The 23,525-nt window shown below is 41.3% G+C and overlaps 2 protein-coding genes across 3 annotated transcripts in view; both read right to left on the bottom strand.

Annotated features, from left to right (window-relative positions):
* Window positions 1-727: 727 nt before the first annotated feature.
* ca4a (carbonic anhydrase IV a) lies at window positions 728-11,746 on the bottom strand. The gene is made up of 8 exons (XM_022208648.2): window positions 11,350-11,746; window positions 7,082-7,126; window positions 6,027-6,191; window positions 5,796-5,941; window positions 4,531-4,623; window positions 4,368-4,434; window positions 4,116-4,279; window positions 728-2,521 (listed from the first exon to the last, which is right to left on the bottom strand). Exons 1-8 carry the CDS (start codon window positions 11,561-11,563, stop codon window positions 2,342-2,344), a joined length of 1,074 nt encoding a protein of 357 aa, XP_022064340.2. The 5' UTR covers window positions 11,564-11,746; the 3' UTR covers window positions 728-2,341.
* Window positions 11,747-15,009: 3,263 nt separating this feature from the next.
* mtmr4 (myotubularin related protein 4) overlaps window positions 15,010-23,525 on the bottom strand; it is a 62,763-nt gene continuing 54,247 nt past the window's right edge. For both annotated transcript variants that reach the window (XM_022208649.2, XM_022208650.2), the window contains 9 exons: window positions 21,972-22,083; window positions 21,225-21,420; window positions 20,874-21,059; window positions 20,477-20,647; window positions 19,891-20,045; window positions 18,297-19,761; window positions 18,045-18,155; window positions 17,807-17,895; window positions 15,010-16,811 (listed from right to left, as the gene is read on the bottom strand). In XM_022208649.2, the coding sequence (XP_022064341.1) occupies window positions 16,634-16,811; window positions 17,807-17,895; window positions 18,045-18,155; window positions 18,297-19,761; window positions 19,891-20,045; window positions 20,477-20,647; window positions 20,874-21,059; window positions 21,225-21,420; window positions 21,972-22,083 (2,663 nt within the window). In that variant the 3' untranslated portion in view covers window positions 15,010-16,633. The remainder of the gene's footprint in view (window positions 16,812-17,806; window positions 17,896-18,044; window positions 18,156-18,296; window positions 19,762-19,890; window positions 20,046-20,476; window positions 20,648-20,873; window positions 21,060-21,224; window positions 21,421-21,971; window positions 22,084-23,525) is intronic.

Genomic DNA, 23,525 nt, shown 5'->3' on the forward strand with positions numbered 1-23,525 from the left:
TGCAGCTGGTTATCTGATGGGCTGCTGAGCATGTTTTAGGGAGGGAAAATGGTGCTGTTTGTCTCAGAAACCCAAGGGACAAAGGGAACTGAGGAGAGAGTTGGTGCACTTGTATTGGTGCTGTCCTGTTGACTGGAAGATTGAAAGGTGCTACTGCCAAATATGAAGCATCGACCCAGTAGAGGAATGAACAGGAGTCATTCATTCAAGCTTTTGTGTGCATGCTCTCTTGACCTGCAAGCATGTGTCTGTGAAGGCCTGCTGTCTTCCTAAGTCTGTCTGTCACAATAAGCCTTTTGATTCCTTAATGACAGGGGTAAAAGAGGGAGGGGAGGGGATGTAAAATAACTTGAAGAAGCACCTGCAAATTGTCTCACATCCCAGTAAAAAATATATGTATTTGGTGTCACATTTTAGTGTGTTTGTGTACTTGTGGTCACTCTAAGTATATTACAACAACAATCTCTTGTTCATCATGTAAAATTGCCTCCATAGCATCAAGAACAAGTCAATTAGAAAAGGATTAAGGGATCAAGACCCCAGAGCACCCTCAGACTCTCCTGACGGACCGGAGGAGAATCGGTCAGCAAACTGAGAAGCTTGTCTGTGTGTCTGAGCCAGCAGACAAACAACAGAGCCAAAAGAGTGTGTTCTAATATCAGTTTTCACTGTGCAGGGATGTGGGGTCAGAGCTGACACTGAGGCGTACACGCCGAAGACACGGCCATTAAAAAGGCATGTAAGTAGTTTATTGTTAAGTTGAAACACATTCTCCATATTATTTACAACACTTTCAAGCATTACAACCTGACAGTCTCATACACTTGAAGATCATAAAGTAAACTCTGTTGAACATGAACATCTTGATGCTTCACATATAGGTTTGCACTCAGTACTACAGTCTTTAAACTTTGCAATACATAAATAACAATAACTGTGCTTCTCATATCAATATACACATTCAGTACATAAATACATGTGTACAATGGCACAGCATAGAAATATAACTCGATGCCATATTAAACAATGGACAATATACAGATTCTATGCTCGATCAACAAAATACATCTTGCTGGAAAATTGCACACATCTCCCACTTGAATACATAATGAGTCCTATTGAATAAATGAGTGAGAACTCAGTGGGGTGTAATTCACAGTCGATAACATTCAACGCATCCCGGAGCCTGAAATACAAGCCATGAACACAGTCACATGTCCTCAGGATAAGCTCACTGAACTTTATGGGTCAAAACTGGGAGAAACGGAGGTGTATGTCTGAATTTGGCAAGCATTGTTTAGTGTGTGTGGCATCACTGCAGCAGCCATGTGCATGTAACTCATACTAAGCATCTGCAACATCAAGACGTACAGGCTCGTGCGATACACGTTTGAAATGCATGAAAGTAATGGTGGAAAAGACGTGCTGCTCTGTTCTGATAAGTGTTGCTGTGTCCTCATGCTGCAGATGCTGTCGTTCACTGTGTGACCCACTATCAGCATCATTATAATTTTTGCCTCAGGTGTCGGCTTCCTCTGACTCTGAGAGGAGAGAGGCTGCAGCTCTGCTCTCAGAACAGCATGCATTTGTTCTTTGTGGATTTTCCAGTTGCAGGATGCTGGTGGAAAAAAGCCTTACACCTGTCACACTTGCTCCTTTTCACAAACCAGCTGCTGACTCAGTGGCTGTGAGGGCTTCACCTGTCAGTTGTGTTGTGCACTCCTGGATTTTGAAACAAAAAACATACTGCTGACTCGTTTGACCTCTGACTTTGAAATGGAGCTTGTTTTTATGACTCAGTTCTGCTATTTATAACTCCACGCTGTTCACATGCCCCATTAATAACACATCACATGCCAGTCCATGGGGCTGACACCGACAAGTCACTCTGACATTCACAGAGACTAAATTTACCTGACATTGGACAGTCGGGATGTGGTTTTAAGTGTTCAAGCAGTGTGTTGGTGTTTAGGATGATACTATGAGAAATGAGGGCATGACTAAGAGATCTGGGGTTGAATCTGAATTCAGTTGTCATTTTAGAGTGCTTGGCAACCTGTGTTATGGCACATTCATATTGCTGAAATAAGACCTATTCATTCACTATGCATGCATGAATGCTGATGAAACCCTTACAGCACCTTTCGTAAGGAATTCCTTGAATGCCTTTGTCATTTGTGTCATAAGGGAGGAACACCAGGTAGGTAATGCCTGCACTATGACGTGGTCTATCATCTTTGCAATCATGAGACTAAGATGTTACAAACCAGGGCTCAGCTGAGGATTGATACAGAGCTTATTGTGTTCGTGGATGTCGCAGTGCAGCATGGGACGCCTCGCTCTAGTTGGGTTGGGACAGTCCCAACGCCATGGCAATAGCGGCCATCAGGAGGGCAGAGCTGGCCAGGATTATGGCACTTCCCGATCTGAACACTTGCCGGCCATTGAGGGGCTGGACAGGCCTGAAATTTCCCATCATCTGCTTGCCATCATGGAACTGGAGCTCTGAGAAAGCTCCCAGCTGGAGGAACAAAAGATTATTACATATAAAATCAGGCTCCATTTTTGCCAAGGTGTGTAATCTGACTAAGTCCGGGAATGCAGAGTTTTTATGTCAATTTGTACACAGAGGACCAGCAAGGGAAAGATTCTAGCATTTTGCACTTCAGTACACTGCTTGCACCTCAGCATTTACTTTTTATGCTACTTTGCTCCACAAATTTTAGGGGGAAAATAGTGCACCTCTTTTATCTGACAATTACTTTTACCAGTTACTATGCAGTTTAAGAATTTGCATTGAAAGACTTATGAGTTTACAACACACTAGTAAATATTAAAGCTGACCAGGCAGTATTTTTTTGGGCACAGATGAAAATAATTCCACCCAAGCATTTTAGCTTATTGTGATTCAGTTGTATAACTAGACTTCTGCACATCTGCAGGGGCTTAGAACCAAAAGGAGAGAGAGTTGCAGGAGGAGGGTTAATTACTTTCAAGTTCTGCCTATTTCAGCTTTAAAAGCAGTGGTTCCCAATATTTTGACTTGTGACTTCTTGCATCATTGTCAATGCCTTTGTCACATTTAGCTATTTTGCACACTGTATATTGTTTTACATTACATAATAGAGATATCTTATTCGTTCATTATGGGTTTTTACTGCTTCTGTGTGTAGATTCTGTGCCAAAACAGTTTGATGTTTAATTACCTCTGCCAAGGAGGTTATGTGACACCCAGCGTTTGTGTGTCCATCTAGCTGTCTGTTAGCAAGATAACTCAAAAACGCCTGGGCAGATTCAGATGAAATTTTGAGGGGATGTAGACTATGGTAAGAGGAAGAGCTGATTTAATTTTGGTGGCAATCCGACAAGGATCCTGGATTCTGGATCACTTTGAATTTTTTAGTATGTTGTAGTATGTGGTCCAAAATATGACAAAAAAACATCATAGGTTAGTATGTCGTCCAACAAATTGGAGCAAGGTGTCCAGATAGCTCAACTGGTTAAGAAGGTGATTCATAAACAGAATTGTGTCAAAGACGCAGGTTTGATTCCAGCTCATGATCCTTTACTGCATGGGTTTCCTGTTTTCCTCTCTATCTCTGGTGGAGGTCTGCACTCTCTGAGTGCTTTTCTAGTGTTAGATATGAGGTCCTGGCTGTCATTGTAGTGGCTTTAATAATCGAACAACCTCTCTATCTGTGAGTTGTTAGCAGTGCCATTTCTTACATGGCTGATATGGTATATTAATAGTTTGAAAATAAGTTGTAGAATGCTAGTAAAATTTAGAGACACGCAAAAGAAATTATTACAGATTCATGTAAAAAAGGGCTGGAACCACTATCTGTGCATAAGCTAGTTGGATCTAGCTTTACCATCACCAGCCACAACAATAAGATGCTGCATTAGCATCAATACATCTGTAGCAATCTAACAAAGGAATATAAAAAAGTCATCAGTTACAGGGAATGGGTTTCTGCAGAATTCATATTTTTACTGAACAGTTCTCCCATCACTATTCAGGAAAACATTTTGATAGCTGAAGTTTTGATTTAAAATTCGTGGAGAATAGAAAAACTATTTTTTAAAACAGTGAGTAAAATCAGGTGAATTCTAACCTGATCCATGCTCAGAGGGATGGGCTTCTCAAACACAGTCCAAACCACGGCCTCAGCACACCCTGGGGTGGTCAGAGAGCCTTTGTATCGGTAGTAGGATGTCAGATTCTGCTCAGATGGGATCAGCTGGGCCAGAGAGATGGCTGGTAGGGATGTATTACCATCTGAAAACAGAGGAGCCACAGTGGAAACGTTAGTAACAAAGATATGCAGTCTTGTGTTTGGTTGATTGTAAAGAACAGTCATACATACTTGTGGCTTTGACATTTCGCAGAGTGTTGATGATGGCTTCATACTTTCTGTTTGCACTGTTGGATTTCTAAATATGAGAGGAGACATATCAGTATTGTTTAATTTCACAATTTCACACTTGCAACAGTAGACTGATAAAATGAAACAGGAAATTATAAAGCACCTCGTAGAAAAATCCAAGAACTGCAATTCCCTCTGGATCTCTCAAAGCTGTAGTCAGGTCAGTGTAGTGGCTATTCATGTGAACAATGTGCAGCTGCAGAGAAAAAAATTACAACTTTTAACACTTTCGGCAACATAATATTTTATGTAGTACATGGAGAACCTTATTGTAAACAGAACCAGTAAAAATGTCACAATTATAGCTGCTGCAGTTGCAACATGTGTGGACATTTCGTGCTGTAACAAAAGAAACAGATATCAGGTTGTGCAGATATTTATCAGAAACGTGTCCTAAAGGAATTTACAGATAAATAAAAGCTCACATAATCAGTCTAATAATCACCAGACAAAAGGAACTGGTGTAAGTCATTGTAAGGTTTAAAATGAAAGGGCCAGTCTGCTTAAAGGTGGAGTCTGCAATTCTGGAGAAAGATGCTGCTATTTAGCTAGCAAGGATATTTCCACTATATCCACATAATGTAAATATATTTTCATTTTAGAACCCATAATTTCTGCTGCATTTACACCTAGAATCCACAGTACTCAGGCATTTTGGGACCCCTAAAAGTTAGGCTATTGGAAATGCTGCTGAACCTCTTTTAGTTTGAAATTTCTTGGTTTGTGTTTGAGCCTCAACAGGCAGAAATGAAGGATTTTGGAAAGTATAACACAGATATCTATGTTTGCTTTCTGATTTGAATTGTCACTTCTTGCTGCCTGATTCATCACACTCCTACCACATGACTGGTTTCAACGGTAAAACAAACATATTGTTAGTTTTATTCATATGCTTATAGTATAGAATAGCACCATTTTTTATTTAAAATATTTTGCATTCATACACTGTACATAACAAAGGGTTTGATTCATGGATAAAACCATTTTTATTATTGTGTCTAAAATGATTGGTCTGTTTTACTACGTTTTCAGCTGTTAAGGAAACAACATGATCATTTACTAGCATCACTGCAGAAGGATCCACATGTTGTTATACTGATTAGCAAAGTTATTAGTTATGTGTTTTTTCCTATGCTATGCAGCCAATAAATGTTTTAATCAGTGGACAGTGAGTGTATTACAAGATAATTATTAATTAATGTTTTGACTTCATTTGTGCCTGGGTATGTCCATTCAGCTGTCTTCATGTGGCCAAAATCAACACAACATCCCGGACCACTAATCCTTAATTATTACTGCTTTCTGACTCTAGCCATTCACCATGTCACAGAGAGTCTGTGTGTGCTTTCTTTAGGATTGTTAATGTACCTCCATAGGATACTGCTCCCCATCAATGGTGTGTTCGGAGCCAGGTCCTCCGTTGCTGCCCCAGTGCAGGTGGAACTGCACCGCCTTGTAGATGCCCTGCAGGCCTCCCCCTGAGATGGTGCTCGGATGAGGAACTCCAACTTGAACTAGAGGGGACAAACACCATACAGAGTTCACAACACAGCTTTAAACACTATTTACTAATCAATGTTAAACAGAAAGGAGACTCGCCTGAGTGGCCATTGTTTATGATGGTGCTCCTGAAGATCTGCTGGTAGTTCTTAAACTGTATCGGAGTCAGACGTTCATCTTTCAGAGTCTTTCTGGTGACGATGTTGATGGGAGACTGGTATTTTCCTGCACATTCTTTGAAGGCATTGTCCCACTTTTCTGGTGCTATGACAAGAAACAGCAGAGTTTAAAGATTTAAACTGGTCCCGTTCAGTACTACTGGTAGTAGAGCAGGCTGTAGCAATGAGACAGCAGTACTTAACAATCTTCTTATAGCAGCTGGCAGAGGCCAAACATCAGTTTTATTGCTTCTAGATAGATTTTCTTATCATGTCTCTGAATAGATTGGTTGGAGGGACAGTAAATCCACCACATGCATGGTGAGTCACAGGGATTCATCATTAGCCCTTTACTATTCTCTACCAAGATTTTACCTTTAGGCCAAATCTTTCAGAAGCAAGATATCAGCTTGCATTTTTAACCAGCTGCAACCACCAATAAATCAGAAGTTATTATCATAGCTTCAGACTCCTCACTTAGTAAAAACATTGTCATATTTATGGCTTATGTCATGACATTGGATCAATATTTATCTCCAAGTGAACTCAGTTGCTGAATTCTAACATTTCCAACATGTGATTTTTTTGTTTGTTTTAATTTGTTTGTTAGTTTGTTTTTAAAAAAAAGGTATGTCACTTTCAAATCGAGCACTAAAATTACATTTTAACACTTGAAGTGTCTGAGTCTCTACCGGATTCAGTACAACCTATACAAACTGCTGCAGATGGCTGCAGCAAGACACAAAAGATGGAAAACCGCATATAGCCTCAATTTTAGCATTTTAAACTGTAGGTTCAAGAGCAGATTTTAAGGTTTTGTTTGCACATATATGGGACTCCTACATGCATTGCTGATTAGCCAACTCTTTATGAGTATGAGTGCAGATCTTGTGGTAAGTCTTCATCAGTGTTGGTAAATGCTACAATTCTCATTATTTTAAACTACTTCACTTCTGTGTGTTTTCTGTGTGTTATAAAATTGTGAAACAAGCTCACCATTGCACTGATGATCACAGGTAAACTGGGACTGATAGCACCAGTCTGAAACACAGAAAATTATTTTGTTAAGGTTTATATTGACAAGACATTGCATAGATTTATCTTGATACCAACAGTAAGTGATGTAAGGAGAATAAACACAGTTGATGCTGATGACAGTATCAGTCATCTCCTTGCATTGTTCATTTCTAAATGACACCAAATAAACCTCTGCTGGACTCTTGTCATATTTGCTGGGACGAATCATGATATATATATATATATATATATATGTACGTGTCTGTGTCTGTGTCTGTGTGTGCTTTTATTAATAGATTATTTTGTTCTGTACTGCAAACAGTGAATTGTTCTCCTATTAGTTTAAGTCAATTGTTATTCAGGGCCACACCAAATCCTCTAATACACAGGAAATTGTCTTCCTATTCACAAAAAAGTAATCGTTTGTGCTTTATCTTTCCGTGCTATCAGCATAAACACAGAGCCAATCTTTTGCATCACCGAGGTCCCATTCTCACATGTTTGTCTGCAGGTTTATTAATATTTCACAATTGGTTTACATGTTTCCACCCTTTATGCAGAGACAAATATCTGCTGCTATCTCACAAATCAAATATTTATGAAAAACACACATGCATTGAAAAAATGGGGAATGTCTCCTGCTCTGATATTAGCATTGTATGAGGACTTCTCACTGTGTTTGTGAAGGAAGTCCCTGCTTGGTTTCTTTGCCATGTTGGTGAACCTTTTCCTCCTGCAGCGGCATGATAATGGATACTGAAAATAAACCACGCAAGGGCCAAACATTCTGGGGGGTCAGGTGGTATCGAGGGGTACCATCATTCTCGACAATAGCTCCAGAGTGTAAAGAGATTTTCATGTTTTTATGATTTATTTCTCATGTTTTATTCTAATTGCTAGATTTGCATGGGAGTGAAGTGTGGGTCTTGAAGAAGAAAAAAATCTTGCTTCAGAAATGTCTAGTTACTCTCCGTCACTGCAGTCTGGATGCTGAGTGCATCAAAGGATTAGGATTAATTTCAAACCTTGAGTCATGTTTACCAACAAGGTTTTACAGTTTCAGCTTTAACAGTAAAATGTGTTATTTTTAGTATCACAGCTGTGTGAGTCTTATGGAGACAAGATGGTTCAAATGTATCTCATGAAGGTGATAATAAAGCTTGCGAGTCATCAGTACTGATGTTTATAGTATTTGCTACTTTTTTCAAGACCAGTATCAATACATCCATCCTTCCATTATCGATACACCGCTTAATCCTCATTAGGCTGGTTGTGTATATACACCCCCTGTCAAAAGTTTTAGGACAGGTTCTAATTTTTTGAATGAGAAAGTGTAAAACTTTTGACAGGGAGTGTATATACAGTAATAATAAAAATATTGGTGTCAAAATTTAGAAAGCCTAAAAACAAAGTAACACAAAATTTTGTTTGTCTTGTGTTTTTCACCCATTTATTCAGAAGAGATACTAATAGCATTGATTCTTCAGTTTTACTTAGGACATGTAACCAATTAGATAGTGCTGTGTTAGATAGAGAGGTATCAGAGCCAAAGTAGCATGTTGTTACATACATAAAGTGTATTAATCTGTTAAAAAAATTTTTTTAGCTATAATCGGAAAAATGCTGAATATTGATTCTGTCTATCAACCACGCTGATAAGTGATAAGCCTCCCACCAAAACGTTTCCATCAAATCTTTGAAATCACGTACAAAATTTACTCATGTTTCGTGTGTATGAACAGTGGAAAGTAACTAAGTACTTGATCTTATGCACAGAGACTTTAGTACTTCATGCCATTTCATGCATCTACTTTTTTAGTCCACTGCATTTATTTGAGAACTGTCTTAGAAATTACTGAACTGTTTTTTTTAAACATGTAATTTGTCAAGTACAAATAGTAAAATAAAGTCGGGTTCTGCTCAAGGTTTCCTCCCTGTTAAAAGGGTGTTTTTCTTGTCGCTGTCGCCTTTGGTCTTGCTCTGAGAATTCAGGCATATGGGTTGTAAAGCACCTTGAGACAATTTGACCTGTAAATGGCGCTGTATGAATAAAACTGAATTGAATTGAATTAAAATGCATCGTAAATAATACATCGAGTACTTTTACTCTTGTTACTCCAAGTGCATTTGTCTAAGAACAGCGTCTTCAAAACCTGTTACATAATATTTGCATAATATATGAGGTCTACCACTACAGGAGTATTTCTTTATTTCATTTACATGTCATACGGCTGCTTACTCAACCAAAAATACTTAACGAATCCAGAAATACTCTCCGTCACTGAAATGTGCATCGTTATGGCTCAGTATGGCTTCTTTTCACCTCAGCCAATCAGATTTCTGTCCGCACAATCCTTGACCAATGGGCTCTCGGCTTTGATCTTATGTGTGGCGCTCAGCAGAATGAACAATACGAACAATATAAACAATGAAAGGGTTGAATAGATGTGAGAACTGCGGCCCGAGAGTGAGCTGAGGAAATTGTAAAGGAGGAAACAAAAGACAGGGAAGGGAAAACAAACAGTCCGTCCGTCGGCGTGTCTGACAGGGACATGAGAACTCAGCAGCACCAGGAGCCACATGAACACTCAGCTGTTTCAGCAACGCCGGATGACATAATTCCTTGGAATTACCCTTAGCAGAGTGCCGAACGCTAATATTAACCTCATTCTAACCTTTAAATCAAACGTTTACTTCAAATTGACATTTAAACTTGTGAGAATGTGGGTTAATTTCCCCACAACAGCAGTTCTGAACTAAAATTGGTTCTCTCAAAGGTAGCAGAACAACCCTAACACGAACAAAACTTTCAAAAATAAGACCAGTAGTAAGGGGCCTCTATGGATGTGGACCGTTTATCGGAGCGCACACTGGCCATAGTCCACAGCACGGAATAAATGAATGAATGAATGAATGAATGAATGAATTCTCAGACTGATGCAAAGTTAACGACTATTAGCCATTTAAAATAAATTTTACATCAGCTGTAGGAACAGAGCAGCTTACTCCTGGATGTCATAGATGTTATAGAAGCCAATCAAAGAGAATATTTTAGAGCTCGTGATTGTATTAAAGCTGTGATGGTAAACATACAGCATATCGCAGTGTATCGCAGAACGCGATTGTAAATTATGCTATTTTCATTTCAGCTCTCACTTCAGTGACTCAAACATTTTAGTCAAGATTTTTTTCATTTATGTTTTGCTCAGCCACAGACAGAAAGAAAATGTGTATTTGGAGTTTTATAAACAAAACATAAGAGGAGCTTTAGCCGTTTACTGCCATAGTGAACGGTGACTTGAGTGAGTCGATCTGAACTGTCTGCAGTGACCGCTGCTAATTTCCTCCACCGTCCCTGAGTCCTGTTGCCAAACCCCGGGAAACTGTTCCGGAGATCTGAAGACGGTGGCGCTGCGCATGACGCGTCTCTCTGCGGCAACACGGACGCAAACGACTGTGACCGGCTGAGCGAGCAGGTGCAAGAGTGAGAGGAGTCAGAGAGAGGAGGGGGCAGAGGGGGAGTGCAAGCGAGACAACGGGAGACACAGACGTGTCTGACGCGGAGAGGCTCTGAAGGAATCTCAGCTCTGCTGCTTATTGTCTTCGGACCCTCTGTTGCCTTCAGCCCGGAGCTGCAGCTTTCATGTTTTGATGCACGGAGCCTCGCCAGCCTGGTGGAGAGGCAGGTGGAGCGCGTCACGTAGGCGGTTTTTGGTGCTCTCCTTTGGAGAAGGGTGGTTGCGTGTGGGTAGGGTGGGCTCGTTTTCCGAGCTTCCATTTATCACCTGAACGTTTTTGTTTTTCAGTTTTGGAATTTCTGTCTATTTCTAAATTCACAGAATTCCGCAATATATCAACTTTCTAAATGATGAAATGACACAGCGGAAGAAAAAAATCCCGCGATTTTATCTTACTGCGTTCACTGAGCAGCTTTCTGGTGTAGTCATTCATTCCATATTTACTGTTTTGCCTTGATATTAGAGCTTATATTAATTTGAATATCAAGCGTGATTAGATGTAAAATAATTTGACAGATCAAAATGAAAAATAAATATTGAGACAACAGGCTGAAATTGCACAAAGGACAAACATTCCCAGAAAAAGCACAGACTAAGCATCCAATTTTGAATTAACTGGCCAATGTCTTTTGCTTTTTTGTTTAGCAGACTAACAGAAATAATGTTAAAAAAAAAAAAAAAAAAAAAAAAAAAAGCACATCTTCTCCCTGCATGGCTAAGCAGACTCACCTCCTGCTCCGGTGCAGCTCGTCCAGAAGGATGCCAGGAGAACACACAGGATCAGTTGCTGCATCTTGGAGCGTCTGTGAGTCGAGCGAGAGGAGACAACACAATGACTTGTTTTTTTTCCCCAATGTGATCGCATTCTTGCTGGGGTCTTATACTTATCTATCAGCGGACCCCCCAACAGGAAAGAAGGAGTGGCCCCTCCCCCTTCGGGCATCGCACTGAGAGCCGCTGAGGAGCCTCTCTATGGGCTCCTGGAGCCAAAAGTAATGCAGCGTTTATATGGAGGAGAAGCTTCCTGATGATCTGTAGCAAATCAGCCTGAGACAATGATAACGGGCCGCTGACAGCTTCATAGGTGGCTCAAGATGGTCTTCACCTGATTAATAGCGCGGAGAGAGAGGGAGGAATATTCTTTTTAGTCCAGCCTCAACCTCTCCTCTGTTACTCCACATGTTCCTTCACATTAAATGTCAGGGCCACAATTATATTCCAGCCTGTTCCTGCAGCTACACATGTTCTACATCAGCTTCATCGAGCTGTTAACTGAAGCTACATGATGGCAATGACATGTTCAAACCAAAAACTCCCCTTTGTATGAAAGCAACATCAGATCACATGGAAACTTTCTGAATATCTGGTGTACTGTTTTGTCAGTGGTGGAAGAAAGAATTCGATTAATCAAAATAAAAGTACCACGTCCTAAAAAATACTTCATTATAATAAGAATTAGAAGTATTCAGTCATGCTTTTGAATTCAAATATTAACCAAAATTAAAGTTCCACACTATCAAAATATTTCATTATAATAATAAGTAAAAGTATTAAGTGACAAATTCTGGGATCCATATGCACTGTTTATACTGTTATCATCAGAGTGTCAGTCATGGTTTTGAATAAACTGTGTGAAAGGTTAATAATATCACAGACTTTGGTTGAATGATACCAAAATAATCTGATTAAACCATTAAAGATCCTCATTATTTTTTATTAGTTTCATGCATTGGTGCTATTGATGCATTAATATGCCACTTAATACTGTAGTTGGTTACGATGTTAATGATGTTACAACTACTTATTGGGCAGTGTCATATATAATAATGTGATATCACATGTTTTATGATGAGCTTATAAACGAAATTCTGATATGTTAACACACATATGGTAATATTGTAAATAATATAGTTCCAGTAACTATCTGGTTAACACTACAGTGATGGTTCCAGACTCTCTCCCCCTTCCTACACTTGTATTTGTCATCTAATTTATTTGTCAAAAGAAAAAAAAGAAAGAGACAAAGCTTATAATAAAACAAAGGTTATTTCAACTGACAGAATTTTTGAAATTTAATTTTCTTTAAATATTACAATAATATTGTTATTGTGAATCTCTGATATGAGGACCTCCCTGTTTATAAAGCACCCACAATTGTAATGGTGTGAGAAGTACAGTATTAGACTGAGATTTAAAAGGGTTAAGTAATAGTAGCCTGCATATATAAAGTAGAAATATTTCCATGCAAGTGCTTAAATGCAGCTGTTGAGTAAATGCACCTTCCACCACTGCATGCTATTTGTATTTGAAGTTCCCCTTGATGCAATTGGAGGTCTTATTGCAAAAAAAAAAAAAAAGGGATTAACAGTAGAATTGAAACCAAAAATGTTTGGATTTCAGCAACACTTGAAATGAATGAATCACCAGCAGCTCAGTGAGGCCTGATGAGTTAAAGAGAGACAGAAAGAGTTCACCTGTCCAAAAAAACCCAACAAACAACAAGCACAATATTTCTCTTAAAGTTTTCCACAGGAAAAAGAGAAAGTTTCAGCTGTCAGCTTTCTTTTCATTCACAGAGTGGAAACCTAGAATACCTCAGTCTGAATTATTGATCACACAGAGTGAGTACAGTTCCTGCAACAAAAACATAATTTAGCTTGTATTGGTTTTCTTGAAAGCATTTACCAAGAATTTGGTTAGTATAAAAAATTGGCTATGAAGATATGTGAAGGTCTTGCCTTTGCACAGATGTGTGTGTGTGGAAGCATCAAGGAAATACATAAAACATTAGGAATAGCACAACACTGCAGATTCCTGAATCATTTCATTTTTAACATCTTCTACATCATTTTTAAACTGCAGAGGAAGTGACAGTTGGCTCCTTAATAAGAAGGAACTTCACGTTGTCTGTACCAGAGAAAGGGACGAAATACAGTAATCTGTAAGTGTGACATTATTCAGTGACTATGACTGGCTGACTAAGCTGGCAGCTCCTCTTAGTGTTTCTCCTGATGAAAAAACTCCATCTGGTGGACGGATGCAGGAAAACCCCCAGTGCTTCTTCCATGATTGTGATGTGTTTCAGTGTGCAAGTAGAACTATTAAAATCACAGGAAAAAAAAAAAGTTATAGTTTAAAATTCCTTTACTGAAATGTTTAAATGTCACTGTGCACAATCACTTATGTGCAGAATTTGACTCTAGAGGTCTGTGTTCACACTGATCTCAGAGCTTCTAGTAAATAGGTCTGATTTGTGACGTCTCAACTACACTGAGAAGCCAGCCAGGGCCCAGTGTAATGCATGTAGGTTTGCATGGTGTTTTTTTTTTTTGCTCGATATATGTTTTCACAATTTCATACCTTACAACACTGTAAATGGAACAATCTGCTTTTGGTTTGCAGAAGCAGTGGTTTCTGAGGGGAGGATCAGGACACAAAAATTGGGGATCACAACTTTCAGAAATCAAATAAAACACAGATTGCTTCTTTTTGGAAGTTTAAAAATAATAAAAATAGTATGAAATTGACCTCCATCTGGGGATAGTAGGAGTTGTAAGGGTTGTTTTAGGCATCTGAGACTGTAAAGTTTGGGAAACCCTACACCTAACCCTAACCCTGTCTAACCATTCAGCACGTAACCACACCACTAATGTATCTTCCAATTAAAATGTTCAAAAAAGGGAAAAAATTCACAGCAGTTTTACTAAATAAATAGAAAGCTGAAACACCTTTAATATGCATGAAAACAATGGAAAATAACTGAAGACAGTCCAATTTTGTATGTTCATCACTGGTTTTAAAATGTATTAAGTTAATAATATGACAAGTGCAGTAAAAAGTCATCAAATAAGTCAGAAGTACCTCAGAACTGCAGAGTACTTTTGGTAAGTGTAGTGTTTTTCCACCTCTACTTTTCAGAAACCTCAGCAAATGTATTCTGATCACATAAGCACCAATACAAAGTGTCTGACTATGAAAACTAGAACAGTCTAAATAATAAATGCAGGTGTGGTTTACGATCCTCTCCATCCTAGAGATTCACCTTGTGGTATTCTACAGTGACCTTCATCAGCTTTGTGTCTTGCTCTCAAAGTTTTAGTCACACTATAAGAACTGTGGCACTTTTGATTCTGGCTCTGCATGCTCTATTGGTTTACAGGTTGTCTCAACTTTTTATCCTTGCTTGGAAGTATTTTTTTCTCTTGCATTCCACCTTCTTGTGAACAGCTTCTTACTCATGCCCATGTTAATGGATTCATTCTGATCTGTTGGCAACAGCACCACTTCTGAAGCTTTGTTTGCTTTCATGAGACAAATTAAGAGTGAAAATCTAAATGCATTTTAATACTTTTTCCTCAGAACAAGTAAATAACCAGCACAGAAAAGAAATGCATGATATAATCTTTTATTTTAACCCATGGGATTTAACTTTTACAGTGCATTTCTTTACAACAATTATTCATTAAGTGACCAGTTTTAGTCACCACTACGGATCAGATAACTATGTAGGTTTCATTTCCGAGCTCCTCTTAAAGATTTTTACTTCATTAACACCGTTCACAAAATCCAAAATGTTAAACAACACACAACCATAAAGGTCGACTAAGTCAGTGATATTCCATCATTCGCTGATGTGGTTAGCCTCATTACCAAATGACCATCTGTGAATCTTTAGTCGTCTCAGTGTTGTTAAGCAGCTAACTATCCGTACCGTTAAAACATACAGAGAGGTGGCCAATTAGAAAACTGCTGCCGTCCAGAAGAAAGAAAAAGGCTTCAAAAATAGACAAAACAAAATATGGCACTATTGTCTCAAGGAACAATCAGTAGACACAAACACGTTCTTTTAAAAGGGGGCATCCTCTAACAGAACAAAACTCCAATCACTCTGTTCAGTCTTTCCCCAGCAGTCAGCACATCTGGTTAACAATCTGAGGAGGAGTCATCAGTCAGATGGACATTAAGCTTTATGTGGACACGAAGCCGCTCAATCACAAGAATGTCAGCAGAAAACTTTAGGAAATTCTCTCACATCACAGAAAGCGACAGTACTTTCAAAAGACTTCTTCTCCCATCAGAAAACTTCACAGAAACCTGCTGTCTCCCAACTTTATTCTGTCCTCTCTGTCTGATTACATCAAACACGATGCTACAAACACGCAGCGTTGCACCAGTGTGTCCGAACACAGCCCTCTAATGTCGCAACATGGCTATACTGGAGAAAAGCATTGATAAAGACAGACCCACATTGTGCATATACAGAAATTTGAGAACACACTGCAGCAATGAACATATATACAACCTACCAAATGCACATGAACATAAACTCGATCCAGTTACCTATTACATGTTACATTCAGGCCCCAAGAAATAAAGATGCAACAGCTAAGTAAACAGCAGATTTCTCCCTTTTGCTCAAGTTTGGTCTCAAATTCCCTCAAATACACAACAGCTAGTAGTGCACAAAGTAAGAATACAAAATTAGATTTTTAAACACTGTAGCAGCAATTCTTTTTCTTTTAAAGTTGAAAGCCTCCAGCAGTACAGGTAAAGGCTTTGGAGTCCCCAACACGTGGAAGGGTGAGCGATTGTCCTCTGAAGTGTGAGACGTGTCTGTCAGGAGGGTGCAGGTGTTTGGTACTAAAGGTGATTGGACAGGTTGGACATATGTCCCAGACAGGGCACCTCCAGAGGACTGAGCCATGTGGAGGCAGCAGGATGCTGCAGTGCTCCAGCCTGATAAATGTCTTTGCACAGGAGGTTTTGTTCCGTAGAAAACCCCACCAACCACCATCAACACCTGCTAACATGCCTCGAACTCAGACTTTCCCTTTCCCAGTCTTTGTGCATATCCGTTTCTAAACCGAGCCTCCCGAAAGGTTAACAGTTCCTCCTCATCCCCTGCTTTCGCAGTCAAAACTACAGCAGGTCAGGTTTACAACGAGGTGCTCAGCTCATCATTCCGAAACGAGCAGAACAGAGCTGAGGCGGGTCACGCTATGCTGTCCTTCTCTCAGCTGGAGGCTGTGGCGATGGCCTTCTTAAGCTGCTGGCTGCGGATCTCACGGGTGCGGGACTCCAGCAACAGATCGTAGCAGGTGTTGCAGACCAACACTGGGTCGTACAGCTGCTGGTCAGGAATGGGCAGCTTCAGATGACAACAGTCTTTACAAAACACATTACCACAGTTTCTGGAAACAATGAGCACACAGAGAAATACAATTATTAAAATACTATATCAAACCTAAAAGGAAATTTCACAACAAAAAACAAACAAGTATATACACTGACGTTAGGACCATAATTTAACTCAAAAACTGAAGTTTGGCTTATTGCCTGAAAAACAAAGTGTGAGCTGTAACTGCAGGCTGTTTCTTTGGCAGAATCGCACTGTAGCAACGAGTGCTGAGAGAATGATGGAATGATTCCTTTTAATTCTTGGTTAGCAGTAACTCACCATAACATTACACTCAAACAAATAGCATAAAGTATTCAGGAATATGGGTTCTACAAAACGTCCTGAGACAATTCGATCTGTGATTGGCAGTGTATAAATAAAACTGAACTGAATTATTTATGGATAAATAAAGGAAATTAATGAGTAGGAGGAAACACATGGACCGCTTGCTTTGTCTCCGTTGCAATGTAGTGAATCAAATCCCCCAGCCATCCCTCTTACTGGAACAAAGTCAATTCCCAATCATTTGAAAGTATGCATTCAAAAGAATTAAAGATGATAACTGGTATGGGGGACACATTTCTGACACAAGTGAGGTCTGTCATGCAATTATGAGCAGTATTATGGGCTGTATTGTAGCACTATCACTCGATGACTGATTCGTCTTTAAAGTAAATAGAAGGAATAACCATCAATCACCTGATAGTGAAAACTCCTTAGCCATGAATTACAAAAAAATATTAGACATGAGACTTATTCTGAGCTCTTATAAAATGAGCACATGGCTCACTTCTGTAATTTGTATCTCTGAACTCTGACTGTCTCCAACAGTGCATATTTACTCCAAACCTGTTCAGTCACTGCATTTGTGATCAAACCGAAAAAGTTCTTTGATATTTCACAACCAGGCTGTTTCTCTGTTATCTTTGTCATTTGTGGGGATGTGATATTTACAGATACAGACATTCGTGTGCTTATTAGAGTAAGAAAACCACAGTGAAGCCCCACCTGCAATGGTGACGCCTCTTTGCTATCCAGAACTCACAGTCACAGTTGAAACAATGGGAGGCCATGTGGTCGGGCACCCACCTCGTGACCTACACACACACACACACACACACACACACGCACGCACACACACACACCATGTGTGATATTAAGAGGTGCTCCCGGACATGCAGGTGAAGAGAAGGAGGAAGTGGAGACAGGAGCTATATTAGGTGGTGAAGCTCAAAAGGATGCTGACCTCAGTGTCCTTGCGCTCCACTCGATCCCAGCTGCCCTCTGACAGACGGTCCTCACTGTGGGTGGACAGAGAATCCTCTTCATTGCTGTTGTCAGACTCCCGCAGACATGTCTGAACCACAGAGGACAGAGTGAGACAAGAAGGCAGACAGAAATGAGCAAACACTTGTGGAGATAATCGACAGGAAATACTTAATTTAGAAAACACTGCAGACAGAAAAAATTAAATGCCATCCAAGGAAAAGCTACTCACAATATCATCCTCGTAGTCGATATCTGGCTCTGAGGGAGGGGTGCCATATTGTTTACTCTCCAGCCTCATCTGCAGCTGTCGCACCTGCTGTCGCAGCAGCTCCACTTCCTGCTTGTAACCTGCCTCGATCTGTCGCAGTCTCTGCTGCACGGCATCCATTGGCACCGGCAGCCCGTCGTCATCAAGGTAGGCTGGGGCATGGGGTGGTGGAGGGGAGCTGGAAGCAGAGGGTGAGCAATATGATGCCGGCAGGAACTGATGACCTGCCAGGGAGTAGCTGTTGAGGGCAGCAGCGGCGGGTCCACACAGACCGGTGTAGCCTGGACTCCTGGCAGCAGACAGCCATCCAGCCTGCAGAGGGCTGCTGGGACAACAGAGAACCTCCCTGCGGCAGCACTGAGAACCACTGGGGATGGTGAAGCCCTGGGCACGAAGGAGTTTACTGGCCAGCCGGCGGCTCTGGTACGTGTTGGACTGTAGGGCCCTGCTGATACCAGAATGACTGGCAGCGCTGCAGGCAGACTGGACCAGACCCTGAACACTTTCCCAGTGGGAGTCAAGCAGCGACAGGTCTGAGAATTGGCTCTGAGAGATGACATGGCGAGCAGTTCCTGGGGTGCAGTCTACAGGAGCTGGTGCAACAGCCAACAAATGCTCTTTTCCTTTCATGACATCTTTCTCCTTCTGGGGTTGAGCTTGTGGTTGAAGCTCAGGCAGCTCCTCATTGGTGATTTGATCTTGGCAAAGATCCTGGGTCACTGTGGAAGGCAAGATAGGTGAAAACTCTCCTTCACCTGTGAGTGTCTCAGTGGAGTCCTCCAGTGGAAGGAGTGGTGTTAGCTGCTTCAGAGCCAGCAGGGTGGCAGATTCGGAGAGGCGGTTTTCCTGACCATCAATGTGTCCACTAAGCAGCGGGGTGGGTGTGTTGGCTGTAGACTGAGTACTCTTGCAGGGCAGAGGTAAGCATGGCTCTGATTTATGAGTGGGTGACATGGTGTTCTCAGCAGTCCTACAGGGGCTCTCAGCCTCCAGTGGAGGTGGTGGGAGTGGAGGATTTGTGAACTGTGGCAAAGCTTGTTGGAGGACAGGCACGGATAAGGCAGTGTGAGTGATTGTGATGTCCTTAGTGACAGAGACAGGGGGGAGGGGCACAGAAGGCAGGGGCTGTGTGGTAAGACAGGACTCCTCCAGTGTGTCTTCAGAGGATTCTGCACCTAGGACACCCTCTGGGGTCTTGGCAGCACTCCGATGTACAGACTGCTGCTCAGCACTGTCCGCTCCAGCGTCAGATGTTGCCTCGTCTGAGTGGTCTGCAGAGGGCTCTTCCATTGCAGGTGATGGCTCCATTGCAGGGCGACCTTCCTGGCAGTGTTTATTGAGATTGGGGTCGCTGGATGTGCGAGTCAGGGGCACCCCATTCTCAAAAGCTGACAGTAAGTTGTCCATGGAGCGGGTCTTGGGAAGTCTGGAAATGAGAAGGATTATATTTTTCCAGATTTGCAGAAATAGCAAGGAAGCAATTCTCTGTTTGGAACTCTAGAGGGCAGCCTCAATCTCTGTAAAAGTAATCAGATTAGTATCAAACAAGTGTTACCTGTCCAGGGAACGGGAGGTGAGCTCGTCCACTGTGACACTTGGGGGGAGGTAGAGCTCCACAGAATCATCCACAGCAGTGCAGGGGGAGGAGGTGGGCAAGTAAACAGCTGTCCACAGCTGTAGTGCCCGAGTATGGCAGACTGGCTGCAGCACCTGGCAGACAAGTGACAAGGACAATCCCAAAAGGTCAATAAATGTTAATGACAGTGTCTGCTATGCTTTAATGGCTGTGTATCATGATCACATAATGCTTTGTGAGCAGGGATCAGAAAGGGTGGCAGAGAAAAGAAATATACATTTAATCTTGTGCATTCAATCTTTTATCAAAAGGATAGTTTGGGAGTTAAAATTAAAGTCATGCTATGCAAGAATCAAACCACTTATTCTGCTCAGGATCTAAGAGAATTATGACTACAGATTTGAAAATGTGTGCTACAGATTTAAAATTATAACCAAGTCACCTTTTCCCTGGCCAAGAGAAAGGCTCAGTGGCAAACACAGGGAGGCAACCTCCAAATATAACTGCATTTAGTGTTAGCACAGTGACAAAAAAGTGAATGTGAAATTGTGAAACTCGAAGGTACCACATCATGACTCGGGATGTAGAGGAAGTTCTGGAAGTTCTTGTTTCCTGTGCGAAGCAGGGACCAGACAGAGCAGGTGCGTTTGTAGATGTTCCTCGCTTCCCTCTCACGAGCATTGTTACACAGAAATGTGCCGTAAAGACACGAGTATGTGTGCTGCACCAACTTGACCTGGATATACAAGGAAAACACATCAAGTCAGGCCTTCTTCAACAACAATGATGCACATAATAATCTGCACATAATCTATGTGACAGCTAATTGATGATTGACATATGAATGTGTTCATCAAATGTCTCACACTTCCAGGTTTGACTGGTGAAACTGGCACAAGAAAATGCAAACAATCACTGTAAGAAAGACAAAGAGCAGCAGAGAGTACTAAACAGCCACCCACCAAGAAGGCCTCATTGAACTCAAACAGGCAGGGGAACTGTTTGAGCAGCTGGTGAACACAGTCTAGCCACTGCAGGAAGACGGGACACTGCTCACTCACATCGTCTGTGTTCTCCTGGTGGCCACAGCGGTCCCCAAACTTATGACCAAAGTCTAACCACTCAGTCTCGACAAGCACCTGGAAACCCTATGAACGACATGGTAGTCAGTACTGAAGTAATAAAAGAGAGCAACAAAAATCACGCTTCATTGTGCATTTGGAAGATTATGCTCACATGCAACTTACAGTGTAAAAAAAGTGTTTAAAAAAAAAAAAGGCTACAAAAGACAAAACTAAACTGCGCAGTCTCACCTCTAATGTCCTATAGTAGGGGTCTAGCAGGATCTTGGCGAGGGCAACAATCTGGGGTGTGCGGTCCCACCCATCTGAGCAGTGTACCAAGACAGGACGGCCTTCCCGTTCCACCGCTGAACACACCAGAGTGGCAGCCTTCAGCATGACGGACAGGTGCTGCAGCCACCGGGTGCTTTCGAGTGCTGAAAGCCAGCTGGAAACACAAGACTGGACCGCTTAGACAATCAGCAATCTACTGCTTAGACAACCAATAATTGATAAGAAAATATGTAACGATTGATGTGACCTGGAGCCGACAAACTGTACAAGCACATCAGCTCATGTTACTCTGGGTTATATTGGACAAGGATTTTTAGGGTTAAGTGCACCCCTGCTCTGACCTATTTCTGTGTAGGCCTCTGTGTCATTACACACCACAATCAGAATAACAACACACTATAAAATAACATGTGACATAATGACAACTGGGTTAACCTATGAACCATACACACAAACCTACATGTAGCAGACAGACAGTGAGAGAACATACAGCTGGCCCTGGAAAACATAAACAAGGGATATCCGCAACACACGTAAGCGCTGTTGACGTGTACAGTAGACAGCTTGCCAGCCCAGCAGGAACGGAACTGGACTGTTCACATTGCTGTCTGGTGTCACCTTACTGAGGGGCGAAGCCATGCAAACAGGGGAGGGGGAGGGAGGTGCAAACGAGGGTAGAGAGAAAGGTTAAACTGATCAACTTACTTTCCTGGATCCGGGATCTGACTGCAGACAGCCCTGACAGCGTAGAAACTGTTCCGGATGGCGTGAATGTTGGCCATTCCCATGAACATTACCTCACAGTTCGGGTAGTACTCTAAATACAATAAAACAAAAAACTCTGATTAAGGTCATAAGACAATGTGTAGATTAGTAACTTAGAGGTCAATTGCCAACTTTAAAAGTGAGTGTGCACAATCACAGGTAGAAGTAATCTTTTCCACCTGTCAAATTGGACTGTTGTGCAGTACAAATGGAAAGCAGAGTAGAGAGAAAGGCCATTGTTCCAATCTGGAAAGCAGCACTTTTTTTTTTTTTTTTTAAACAGACGTACGATAAAAAGCTGCACATCAAATAATTTTTGAAGTCAACATCACTGAACTCTAAACTGACTGATTACTAAAAGTCATGCCAACTGCATTCCAACACTTACAAAAACAGAAATGTTTGGAGGTAGTTCAAATGATGTGTACCACACGCGGTTTTCTGGTACACAAAATGACAGAGGTTCCTTGAATGCATTGCCGGCGTGCTGCTTTACGTGCACATAATTTTACAGAGGTTCCATGAATATCCCTTGAGCAGGTTATGTTTCGTGCGTGCATCAGTTTTTTTCCCTTCGAGGGAGGAAGAGCATGTAGCACGGACAGGTAGCATGGTGCTCCGTCAGGTTTGAACTGGAATATTGAATTATGTTAAGAGAAACTGAAAAGTGAATTCAAGTTCGAAGACGAACTGTGAAATACATTAGCGCAAAACTGTAAATTCACGACAACATCGCCAGAGAGAGAGAGAGAGACAGAGAGAGAGAGACAGAGAGAGAGAGACAGAGAGAGAGAGAGAGAGACAGAGAGAGAGAGAGAGACAGAGAGAGAGAGAGAGACAGAGAGAGAGACGCTGAGCCTCTGCTACGCGAGGAGTACCGTCAGGATAAACTGTCGGTCATTTTCTTTTTATCTTCTCTTTGAAGGACAATCTTTTTTGTCCAACGACTTCTTGGAGCAGGTTGCTGTCAATGCTGAAGGGATGCCATCACCTTGCCCAGACACTGACACATGGATGCTGTGCTGTTCTTTTGGAATTTTCTCTGAGACCTCAGACTAATTTTTTTGTTGGATCCTACTATGATGTGGTCTGTGACAACCATAAGAGATATCTGTTAAGAAGAGAAGGGCAGGAAGTTAGCCCGTAGATACTTCTGTGAATTAGAAGCTGTTGCAGGCAGTAGCAGGGCAGGCTTCTCAAGCATACTTCAGAGTGAACTGCATCTCACTTACAGATTAGTGCAATGGAGCCGCACAAAACCCAAGGTTATGACACACCTGACCATGATACTATGAAACCAAACTAGAGTGAACCTGTGGAGCCCACACACTTTGACAGTGGTCTTGCTAATGTACCAGTGAGCCCTGTTTATACTGACAAGAACACCTTCAATCCAACTCAGATCCAGAAAATGATTGTGGAACTGAAGTGACTGACTCATGCAATGAGTCAGTCACTTCATCATCCACACAAAGGATCAAATCCTTCTCTGGT

Source organism: Acanthochromis polyacanthus, chromosome 17, assembly GCF_021347895.1.
Source record: "Acanthochromis polyacanthus isolate Apoly-LR-REF ecotype Palm Island chromosome 17, KAUST_Apoly_ChrSc, whole genome shotgun sequence".
Taxonomy (NCBI): domain Eukaryota; kingdom Metazoa; phylum Chordata; class Actinopteri; family Pomacentridae; genus Acanthochromis; species Acanthochromis polyacanthus.

Bases quoted from the DNA above. Each gene is read 5' to 3' on its own strand.
- ca4a (XM_022208648.2), bottom strand. From the start codon at position 11,563: ATGCCCGAAGGGGGAGGGGCCACTCCTTCTTTCCTGTTGGGGGGTCCG. The intron at 4,624-5,795 runs GTACATTAACAA...TTTTCTCTGCAG, and splicing joins GGGAGCAGTATCCTATGGAG to CTGCACATTGTTCACATGAA. The intron at 4,280-4,367 runs GTATGTATGACT...CTCTGTTTTCAG, and splicing joins GCGAAATGTCAAAGCCACAA to ATGGTAATACATCCCTACCA.